Here is a 12,504-nt window from a genome sequence, read left to right on the forward strand (position 1 = left end):
GACTGAGACCCACCCAGGTAGACTGAGACCCACCCAGGTAGACTGAGACCTAACCAAGATGATAACAGGATTTTTTTTTTTTTGTTTAGTGAAGGATTTAACCCATTGATCGTCCAGATAACCACCTCAACACTAGATGAGTGTATCAATGTTCCCTATTAGGCTGTACTGTTCAGTAATTTTCAAGAGTTTGTATTGACATTACTGAAAAAGGAGAATATTGCAGATTGTTTTTATTTTAACTTGTCTTCACTCTCAACAATCTCTATAATGAAACCACAAACAGGTAACAGGACTTCTTTTCTATATAGATTAATCATTTGGATTACTTTTCAGTTAATTGTTCTATGCATGAAATGTGGAAAACTGCAGACCACAAATTCCCCAAGCCAAAGGTTACATCTTCAAATTGCTTCTTAAATCTGAGCAACAGTACAAAACCTGACAGTATCTCATTTACAATTATATAAAACTGAAAAAAGCCCATTATCCTAACATTTGAGAAAATGTACCCAGTGAATGTTTCGTATGCTTTCGCCCCAATTCGATTTTTTACCGATACATGGCTATAGAATGGATTTGTATTGCAATTGTCATTTATTGTGATTCGATAGGATTGAGTACTGGGATTTCTTTCCCTTCTTTAACAAAACCAAACGTTGACACTTCTACACTTCTAGAGACAATATAGCATGAAACATCTTTAAAATCTAATTGATTTCTAAGAAGAATGCACATTACATGTCAGTTTGACATTAATTTCGTTGGTAAAGAAGAACATCACATGGATTTTCTGCATCTTTTGCTTTCAGTCTCTTTGGCTGGAAACGGATATGATGGAGTCGCCGTCAGTGGTACTGCATCAACAGAAAATATTTAGGTGAATCATTGGTAAGGAAAAAAATTATTAGATTGTAGGGGGGAAAAAAATCTATTTAAAACCAATGAACCAATTCTTTTACCCCACCCCGAATATTTTTACTTGATAAATGATCAACGTATGTCTTCAGCACAAGCTGACCACTAACAGTCCCTGAGGGGATGAGGTATCTACCTTGCCCCATGACTAGACATTACATTGCTGAGGAGGCAGAGCCTCTGTAAAACCCGGCCAGAGACACATAAATCCACCTTAAGTCTCTCTTTATCTTCAAGCACCACTGTTAACGTGCCATTAAGCAAACCACAAACCACACAGCCACTCAGTGACACAACTGTGGTTGCTCTACTTCCAGGTGCGACTGTTTCCAGCTGCAAAGTAAGCGAGTTCACTCCGGTACAACCCGTTCCCAGTGATAAAACGGGATGTTTAGAAAACATCAGCGTGTCTCTGTGCTGTAATAAAAACCAGACGCAAAATCAACAGAACAAAGACTCCCAGGATGTGAATAACAACATGCAGATTTCCCTTCAGCGCCTAAAATCTGTTTGCAAATGTTCTCCCATGAGGGACTAAAAGGCTAAACAGACATTAGAGCCCGACTGATATATCGGCGGGCCGATATTAGAAGCCGATATTAGGCATTTACCGATCTATCGGAGAAAATATTCATTCATTCATCACAATCCTTTATAATGACAAATGATTCTGATAATTGAATATATAAAAAATAAAAACGGACTCCCAACCATGTTATGAGCGTTGGCATTGGATAGTTTGTCCACCAGAGGACGCTCTACAGCGTCCCTCTTGGTGATGGTGTTGCATAGTCTGTCCACCAGAGGACGCTCTACAACTTCTCTGTTGGCAACATTGATTTTTTGTTCATGTGTTTTTGTTCAAAGGACTTTAAGTTTCATATCTTAAGTTTGTATTTTTATACATTTTATTTATCAGAACTTTAATATATGTTGATGTTCCTCTGTTCTGTTGTGACAACAAAATATTATTTTAGTGAGAACTCCTAAATAACTGCAAATAACTGTTATTGAAATCTTTTCTTTGTCGGCATATTTTATCCGATTTTATTTTTTTAAATAACCAAATATTGTTGGTTTTAAAATCCTTCATCAGTCGGGCTCTAATGGACATCAGACATGTTGTTAGCTGCAGCTCTGAAGGTTGGGTGCGTTTGATTTGGTATGGGTGCAGGACAAGGTGAATGCTACATTCAGAGAAAAGGGACGCTAATAACACACACACACACACACACACACACACACACACACACACACCACACACCCACACACACACCACACAAACACACCACACACACCACAAACACACACACACCCACACCACACACACCACACACACACACACACACACACACACACACACAAAACACACGACAAGGTTAGTTAATCATTTGTCACAGGGAACGGACAGACTCCCCTCTCCTCTGTCTGTCCTCCATCTCTTCTTCTATTCATCCCTCCATCTCCTCCTGCATTCCTTCGTTGTCTCTCTATCCAAGGGCGACGTGTCCGTTTTCACCAACATTGACCTTGTAGATCCCTCTACATGGTTTCATTCAGGTTTTTTCTTTCTGTCAGCCTGTCTGTTTCCTCTCCCTCGCTCCCCCTCCTAACTCCCCCACTCCCTCTCTCACAACCCTTCATCCTCTTTTACCGCCCACCCCACCCCCACAACCCGGTTAGGCACAAAGCGGTCTCTCTATCATTAGCCCTCTTATCGGCCACCCATCATTGCCTCCCAGCCATTTAGCCCAAGGTAAATCTAGTGGTCCTTATTATAACTGAGACAGAAAGAAGGATGATTGGATTGATGGACAAATGAACAGAGGGGTGAATTTACTTTAGAGGAAATGACAGAAGTGTAGAGGAAGTAAACGAGGGGAAAAGGAAGGGATAGGTGCAGTCAGTGTAGCCAAAATAGGAGAGGAGAGGACGGAAATGAACCAGAAGTGAGAAGAGGAAAGGAAAGTTGACAAAATAGAAAAGGGGGGTAGGAAACCAGAGCAGAGGACACAAGAGGAAAGAGAAGAAGGGAATGAAGAGGACAGGGGAGGAAAACTAAAAAAACAGACAAAAAAGACGGGAAAAGATGAGGTACAAAAAAGGTGAATTGGAAGAGAGGAGGAAAGGAGAAGAAGGGAGAGACTAAAGCAAATAATATGATTAAAGAAGGGAAAGAGAATGACACATTTAACAAATACAGCATGAACTACATAAGCAAAGGAGGCATAAAGAATGGAACATGTGGGGAGAGAAAGAGCAAGAGAATGTGGCCAGGGGACGGTAAAGAGAGCACAAGAAAAAGACAGAAAAAGACAGGGAGACAGGCCGGGGTGAAAAGAGAAATATTGCAAACAAAGCCAAAGTAGAAGAGAAAGTGCATCAGAGGCTGTCCTGTACGGAGGCGACGAGAGGCGTGCATCTATCAGAGGTGCGTTCGCTGTGAAAAGCCGCCAGGGACGGAGACACCAGTCAACTCAGGAAATAAGAAAATGATTAAGAGCGATTTAATGTCACGCCGCCGCCAAGCCAAAACGCACATCTGTCACCGCACTGATGTTACTGCACCGCCCTCTCACTTCTCCTCACTCACACTCCGCCAGTCCCTCACTCATTCATTACACTCTCCCGTCTTTGATGTTGTTTCCCCATCGAGATTCGTATCATACACCTTTCCCACACCGAGCCTCCTGAGCCTGCGAATCACACGCACACCCCCTTTTTCTTTCCTGTGGATTCTGACTCACACACATACTCTGTTACCAAATTCCAGCTACGGGAGTTGCTATGATCACTTCCATGTGAAGCCAAACAAAGCTGCTGACACGCAGATCCCAAGCAGAAAAAATATGGATGCACATGAAGCATGTGAGCCTCCATCAGCACCGGGTTTCCCTAAGTCAAACCTCTCCACTGTTCCCTAGGAACGCCACGAAATGGAAGCAGAGACTCAACTACGCTGCTGGTCCCTCGATGTCTGTAGACCACGTTCCTTCTCAAACTACAGGCCTGCATGTAGTTTGCCTTCTCGCTGCTCTGCTGAACCCAAAGCCGGCACTAACAGCTTCTAAACACTGCCCCCATCAGGTTGGTTGGGTCTACTGCAGTGTTGCAGACTGCCTGCAGCAGTTTTACATGCTTTTAACCCTCCTGTTGTCCTCGGGTCAAATTTGAACCATTTACAAAAACTTTCTATATCAGAACTATGACAAAACAACATTGAAAAAGTGGCAAATGTTGGAAAAAGCTAAAAAAAAAAAATAATTTTAAAATCATTTTTTTTAATGTTGAAAAAAGTGACCAAAACAGTCAAAATTGACAAAAATGTTAAACAATAAAACCCAAAAGAGACAAAATAATTGGAATAAAATTGACAAAAACGTCAAGAAAAGTGTAGAAAAAATAACCAAATGTTGAAATTTCAACCCAGAAAAACACAAAGTTGCAGGTCGACGGGAAGACAACACAAGGGTTAAAGGCTCATTATTTCTTCATAAGCAAATCAGAGCAAGAAGTGAAGGCGACACATAGTTTAGAACGGGGCAATTCAGCCAAAACAAGCTGCAGGAATCTCTAACTTTAGTAACTTCTGTCTATAATTAAACTCTAGAAACTTATTTTCTTACAGCAAACTTGTTTCTCAGAGAAATCGACTGCCAAGATTCAATATATTAATCGATTAGCTGTCAACTAGTAAATTAATCGCCAACTATTTTGATAATCCATTGATCGGTTTGAGAATTATTTTTGAGTAAATGAGTAAATCTCTGATTGCAGCTTCCTAAATGTGAATATTTTATAATTTCCTCCTCTGTGATAGTAAACTGAAAAGCTTTAAGTTTGTTTTTCACCATTTAAAAAAAATGATTTATAGACCAACTAATTCACTAATGGAGAAAATAAGGGACAGATTAATCAACAAGGAGATAATCATTAGTTGCGGCCCTTTTTTTTTTTTTTTTTTTTTTTTTTAAATGAGGGTCTCAGTTAGCCCGGTCCTACCAGACTCTGGTCCATTAGCCCGGTCCTACCAGACTCTGGTCCATTAGCCTGGTCCTACCAGACTCTGGTCCATTAGCCCGGTCCTACCAGACTCTTGTCCATTAGCCTGGTCCTACCAGACTCAGGTCCATTAACCCGGTCCTACCAGACTCTGGTCCATTAGCCTGGTCCTACCAGACTCCGGTCCATTAGCCTGGTCCTACCAGACTCTGGTCCATTAGCCTGGTCCTACCAGACTCTGGTCCATTAGCCTGGTCCTACCAGACTCTGGTCCATTAACCCGGTCCTACCAGACTCTGGTCCATTAACCCGGTCCTACCAGACTCCGGTCCATCAACCCGGTCCTACCAGACTCTGGTTCATTAGCCTGGTCCGACCAGACTCTGGTCCATTAGCCCGGTCCTACCAGATTCTGGTTCATTAACCCGGTCCTACCAGACTCCGGTCCATTAACCCGGTCATGACAGACTATGGTCCATTAGCCTGGTCCTACCAGACTCTGGTCCATTAGCCCGGTCCTACCAGACCTGGTCCATTAGCCCTGGTCCTACCAGACTCGGTCCATTAGCCTGTCTACCAACTCAGGTCCATTAACCCGGTCCTACCAGACTCTGGTCCATTAGCCTGGTCCTTCCAGACTCTGGTCCATTAGCACCTGGTCCTACCAGACTCAGGTCCATTAGCCTGGTCTTACCAGACTGTGGTCCATTAGCCTGGTCCTACCAGATTTCAGACTTTTTATAAATTGTTTTTTTTTTTAAAAGGGTTCACTTTAAGGACTCAAATTGCAGACACATTTTGCAGATCACGACAAAGAAGAAACACAAGGTCAAGCCTTGTGACCTCTGCACTCACCGTTGCACTTTCCTCCGTTGGTGGGGTCGCCATAGTAACCGGGCATGCAGCTCTGGCAGTGCATCCCTGCTGTCAGGTTCCCACAGTGCTCACACACACTGCCGTTCACACACCTGCTGTGACCATTACACTGACACGCTGCGGGGAAATGATACACAAACACATGACACACTCAGCTGATGAAGGGCAATAAATCCTACACCTTTATTAGGATTATTATCAGGGTGCCATTTGCCGGAGGCGGGGGTGTGTGGGATTATAAATATATTAGTGCTGTCAGTTAAACGCGTTATTAACGGTGTTTATGCAAACCCATTTCAATGGCGTCAATTTTTTTAATCGCAAGATTAACGTTCTTTTTGGCCTAGCATGCTGTTCCAATAACTATTCCAGTAACATTAGAAAAACTACAACACCCCACCGGACCTAGCTAGACCGGAAACAAAGCAACAGGCACGCTGCACACACGCCGTTTGGGTTTGTGAGCCGGCCAAAGAGTAGTAGCGTTACGTTTTGATTGGATGGTGAGCACAAGACGCCAAAATGGACGCAGATGAGATTATGAATGGAAAGTTGACTTTTTAAAAGATGCCAAATGTCCCATTGACAAGACCAAAGTGATCTGTGTGTTTGGTCGTTGTGAACTGAGCTATCATTGCAGCACGTCCAGTCTGAAATACTACTTGATGGCCAAGCTGATACCAATTCACCTACAGTGAACACTACAGTAGGCTATATGCCAATGTTGTTTTCGGTTAAAAATTTGCATTAAAAAAATTATGGGACAAAAAGAAAACAAGGGACATTTAGAATAGATAAAAATGTGCGATTCATTGCAAGTTAACTATGGCAATGCAATTAGTCGGGATAAACTTTCGTTTGACAGCACTAATATATATATATATATATATATATATATATATATAAATTATTTTTATCCCCGTTGGAGAGAAAATGTATCTGTAGATGTTTGGTCTTTTGATCCGGACCGTGGTCCGAGGAACCTTTCTCAGCCGCAATTTTGGTTTGGACCAAACTGAAAAGTCTGACAGCCCGGACCAAACGAGGTTTTGACATTGTGTATACATTGGAATTGGGATTTTATTTTTGTATGTTTTGCATTGTTGTGCATTATGGCAGACCCTATGTGACCACACGTGGAAGTTAAAGATGAGAGTAAAAATACTGATGAGTTCAATAAGAATTTTGTTTTTTCAAAACATCACACGCACCCTCTTTTTCCACAAATCGCACCCTGATTATTACGTTCAGTTTTTTGTTGAGAGGTGCAGACATATAACCCCAGACAAAGAGAGACTTCATTTTTTTCAACTGGGTATTTTTGCAGTGGTTCACTCACCGGGACATTGGATGAAGGCCCAGTTGTAGCCTCGATCAGACGAGCAGAGGCTCTGATCCAGCACCATGTCCCTGTCTCGTAGTCTGTCTCGGTCTCGGGGCCCAGCCCTGGCGATTGCGGGCTTCAGAGGGCCTCGGTAGGACCCCTCCATGCAGACACCCCTGCCAGTGTTACTGGGATCACCGCACCAGCCGCACTCCGTCCTCTCCAAACACTCGGCACATGTCCTCAGACCGGAACAGTTCTGGGCTGTAGAACGGATGTGAGACAGGAGAAGAGACAAAAGACAATCAAAAAACAGTTTTTAAAGTGAGGTGAGAAAACGTCTGATAGGTTTCTGGTTTTGTTCACATATGGAAATACAAACCGATTCCATTTTTCTAGAGTATAAAGTTAGTAGTAATACTTTTTCCGTCTTTGATAACGGTCCACGACGTCATGAAATGGCCTCTTTACTTCCAGGAACTGCTCAAAGGAACACAACGCTCAATGGTGTTTTAAGCCCCCAACATGGACTTCCAGGCAGCGCTGTCACCGTTGACTTCAAGGCAGCTAACCTTTACTTTAACCATTGCCTAATCCTAGTGCTACCAGGCAGCGATGCCTGGAAGGCGATGTTGGGGGGTAAAACACCAAACAAAACCCAAATGAGTTTTTGGATCTGCCAGGACAGGACCGTTTGTCACTGCCTTTCTATCCAGAAAGTGAAAGTCCTCCATTTTTATGTTTCATTCTTCACAGGAATCCATTGACAAGTATCAACAGTGATTAACTGCACATAAATACAAAAAATGACCTTAAATGCATCACTCAGACCTTTTTTTGTTAACAGTTGCTGACAGGATGGGTTAAATGTGGAGTCTGATTCTCACCATGTTGTGCTGTGCATATGCATGTACGACAATAATAAAACTGTATCCAAATACATTAAAACAGAAGCCATATCTGCATTTCTGTAACTTATTGACACACGGATGTAAAGCATCTTTAAAGGCCTGTTCTGACCCCAGTCTGTCCTCCAGACTGTACTATAGTTAATCCAAACAGCTTCGAGCAAAGCACTAACACAATAAACAGGTCCAGGGATATAATCTACCTTCCTCCTCTAATATATTTAGCATCTGTTGTGCTAACCTTTTCTTTGACCCTCAGCATTTAGAAAGAGAATGACTTTTGTTTCCCACAGCAACATGTTGAGAAATGCATTTGTATTCATAAAAGTGGATGTGACATTCAAAAGCACTTCACTGGTGCAAATTAAAAAATACACTTTTTTATGGTATGGCATTCAATACTTGTAAAAGAAAACAAAATCACCCTACTGAAGCCCTTTTTGTTCACTGTGGGCCTTATTTTAACGACCTAAGCACACGGTGTGAAGCGCATGGCGCAGGTACGTTCAGGGCGCATCCAAATCCCCTTTTGCTAGTTTGACGGTGGAAACGAGGGTCCGTGGGCCAGGCGCATGGGTCAAAAGGGTTGTACATCGTAGATTTATTAGTCATAGGTGTGTTTTAGGCATAACATCAATCAACCAATCAGAGTGTCATCTCCCATTCCCTTTAAGAGCCAGGCGCGTTTGTACCTTGGCACGCTGCTGTTATGATAACGGATTTGCTGAGCAGGAAGGCGAGAAGAGTGAGTGCGCCTAGGCTTGCGCTGTTCACGAGCCTAAGCGCATTTTAATAAAGCGCAGTAAAAATAACAATGAAATGCTAGGTTATTGACTTAAGACCAGGTGTTTGTTGGTCAATGGCGCGATCACTTCCCACTGCCTCTAGATAGCAATACGCCAAGAATGCACCTGAACACACCTCCCTGTAAGACCACAGGCACAAAGATGGGCGCAAGTGCCTTTGCTATTTAAAACAACGTGGGTGCTAGATGGTGTTAAAATAGCAAAGATAAATGCGTCGGGCTTTGCGTCAGGTCCAAGATGAGTCCCTGAACGTGTAAGTGACAAGAATAAGAAATCAAGTGGAAGAAACCAGTCTTCCAAAGTTAACTCTACAGCTTGTTATGCTTGTCTTCAACTTCAACTTGTCTTCTTGTCATGATAAATGTTAGTCTACAAAGCCAGGGAGGGTATACAAACATGCTCACACAGAGAGAGAGAGAAGAAGGTAAAACTCATATTATTGGTATCTTGGGGTGTCCGCAGGAAACCAAAAGGTTGAGGAGTTACCCGAGGTGTTGGCTGTTTTAGCCCGGCGAGGCGATTCAAATGCAGCGTCAAGTCAAATTTGCATTTCCACCAGAAGTTGCTGTTCTTTTGAAAACAAGCCATTTCCATAAGCCACAGATGTTCTAGCTGAACATGTATCTCGTTCTCCCGGCTAGCTAGCTCTGCTGGAAACACCCCCCCCCCTGCCCCCCGTCCTCTGCATGTGTGTTTGCAGGCTCCCTTGTTGCATTATTCAACTGTAGCAATGCTGATTCATTTCTTCTCTCTGCCCCTTTATAATTACAAACTTCTCTCCCTCTCTCAGATTCACTCTGTATCTCCTCTCTGCCACATTTTTATCCGGCTCTTTTGGATCTTTTTTTCTGTCCATTCACTAAGCCATCTTTCCCTCTTGTGCTCTTTCAGCGCTGCTTTCTTCACCACTCTCGTCTCCCTCATTTCCTGTCATTTTGATTTAATTTGTTGTCCTTCTGGATGACTTTAACACACTTTGGGCATAAATGTAATGGAACTACTTTTTCTTCATCTCCTCTTTTCATCTCTCCACTCCCCGTTTTAATTCTTTTACTCCTCCGCTGAAAACAGAGTCCTTCTTCACTTGAGTCAATAGTTCAAAGACTCAGAGTATCCCTAATCCACCACACCATAGGGTTTTTTCCGCTAGAAAAGCACATATTTACATAATCAAGAGCTGTTTTAATATCCAATAAACATAGCAGGCCTGTTTATCATGTTCAAATATAAATTCAAATTGCAGGAAATTGCTCTTTATAAACCTAACACTTCTCATGTGCCAAACCATCACATTATAATACTACAAAATAGATTACTTGTCTTTGATTTAATAGATCCAATATGCAGCCATTTTGTGGCAGCCGGTTTGTGTCCCTCTAGGTCAGGTTATTAGACTTGCAGTGGCAGCACTTCGGTAATTTTTGCTTCGCTCATTATGATCGAGCGATGTCAAAAGGCACTTAACAGTTTTCCACTTAACGTGAACCAAGTTTACACTCTGCCCTGCTGTCTGTCTGTCATTGGTCTTTGCTTCTAATTCATTTTTTTAAGGGCAGCTTTTATGGAAACAGTTGCATGTTTCCTACCTTTGTGTTAAAGAGTCATTTTTTTTTTCCCAAACATAAAAACATCGGCAAAATTGCGTTTATTAAAACCACCAGACTCCAGTCACTATGAAAAGGCCGTTTTGGGTTGTCTTTCCACTTTTCAAACTCTAGGTTTGGTTGAAATAAACACATAGTTTACCGATTTACATGTGAAAATATGGTTGCTCTATACACTCTAAAAGTATTGTTTTTTTAAATGGAGTTTGGTGGGTTTAGCATTAGCAACCTCAGGAAAGACTTAAAGAGACTTAAAGAGGTTTTAAAAAGTCCTATCTCTCGCCTTTCCGTGACAACACAAAGCACTTTTAGTGGACCAAAAAGACGATGCACATCTGCCCAATAGGGTTTCACGCTTAATACTGGACCAATTTCAAAGATTGTTGTTCCGTCACTTACACACAAAAACATAGGAAAACCGGGTCCAGGTTGAAAAAAAACTAAATGACCCTTTAAGAGTCTCGAAAGGCGTGGGACAAAGGATAAAGAAAAATGCCGTGCAGTCCTGCATTAAGCAGCACAGGTGTCACCCTTAAGGAGAGCCAGGAGGAGAAGTTACATCATTAATTAAACACATAAGTGGCTCAGTCAGATGAAAAGGTTCAGGCCAGTGAGAGTACACGATGCTTTAAAATATATTCTGATGCAGAGCTAATCTCTGTAAACAGACTGCCTCCCTAAAAACACATTGCAAGGTGCATTTGCAGCTCAAGACTGCATTTCATTTGTGATGTGATGTGTCAAAATCAGTGTTGGAAAATCAATGAAACATATCAGGCTTCTGCCTAAATGCCACAAATATGATGAAAGGGGCCCGGAGGACACTACATGACACGAGTGTAAGCAGCTCATACACACATCAGAGACCAAATCCTGCAGAGCAAGAAATTGTTAATTCCTAAGATGGCCACTTACATAACTGCGGTTGGTGTAGATAATATACTTTACCTGCTATGTTCTCCATGCAGGAGCCTATTTCTAACAGCATTTGCAGCTATCTGGCTTCATCTGTGTTCCACATGGAAATCAAGAGTGGTTATCGCCTCACGTAGTCTTGTGAACTCGGGGGTAGATGACGATAAGAGGGGGAAGTGTTACATTCGAGTGTGTGCCTGCAGGGTTTACAAGCCTTTAGTTTTGGTTAACAGCACCAGAGATTTACCAGTGCCTTCTGCTATTGCATGACATAACAGCTCCAGGCAATTTCCAGAGGAAATTTCCTTTTGGATGGTCCGGTTTTTCTCATGAGACTGGAGAACATGTTTCTTAAATAAAAAACAAATGTGATCTAATCATGGTGGAAAGACAAACGTATTTTTTTGATCCTCTGTGGATACAAACAGGGACAATGATTTTTGCACTTCCCTCTGCTTAAATGTTAAACCTCTAATTTCTTGCAAAAAGGGTGAATCTTTTGTGTTTGCAAACACAGCTCCGCAGCAAAAGTACACTCTACTGTACTAACGGGGGTCAGCAAAGAGGCAAAATTGCACTTTAATTTCCATTTATTGTACTTTACTGCAATCGAATTACGAGTTAGGGAAGGTAAATCCTACCTGTGTATAAAACATAGACTATTAATAGTAATGGACAGAGTTTGTGTGACGTCACCCATTGGTTTGTGGAGATCTGCTATGAGTCGTTGAGTCTGTGTTGCAGAAGACTTAAAGGTCCCATGGCATAAGAATTTCACTTTGAGATTTTTTAACATTAATGAGTCCCCCCAGCCTGCCTTTGGTCCCCCAGTGGCTAGAAAAGGCAACAGGTGTAAACCAAGCCCGCCCTGGGTATCCTGCTCTGCCTTTGAGAAAATGAAAGCTCAGATTAGCTGATCTGGAATCTTGCCCCTTATGAGGTCATAAGGGCCCAGGTTACCGCCCCTTTCTCTGCTTTGCCCGCCCAGAGAATTTGGCCACAGCTACATACTCACGAATGGCTGATACTAAGGAAAGCTCGTAATAAATCAACTGAGAAGTGAGTCACTTTCTCACAGACTTCTACAGAAACCAACCTCCTTTTGCAACCACACGTGTCGCCCCCTGCAGGAATTCAGATAGAAAGCAATT

At 42.3% G+C, this 12,504-nt stretch overlaps 1 protein-coding gene across 1 annotated transcript in view; it reads right to left on the bottom strand.

Moving 5' to 3' along the window:
* atrnl1a (attractin-like 1a) overlaps window positions 1–12,504 on the bottom strand; it is a 287,103-nt gene that overhangs the window by 172,919 nt on the left and 101,680 nt on the right. The window contains 2 exon segments of the mRNA XM_032542162.1: window positions 5,776–5,913; window positions 7,136–7,384. Coding sequence (XP_032398053.1) covers window positions 5,776–5,913; window positions 7,136–7,384 — 387 coding nt within the window.

This window comes from Etheostoma spectabile, chromosome 17 (genome assembly GCF_008692095.1).
Source record: "Etheostoma spectabile isolate EspeVRDwgs_2016 chromosome 17, UIUC_Espe_1.0, whole genome shotgun sequence".
Lineage (NCBI taxonomy): Eukaryota > Metazoa > Chordata > Actinopteri > Perciformes > Percidae > Etheostoma > Etheostoma spectabile.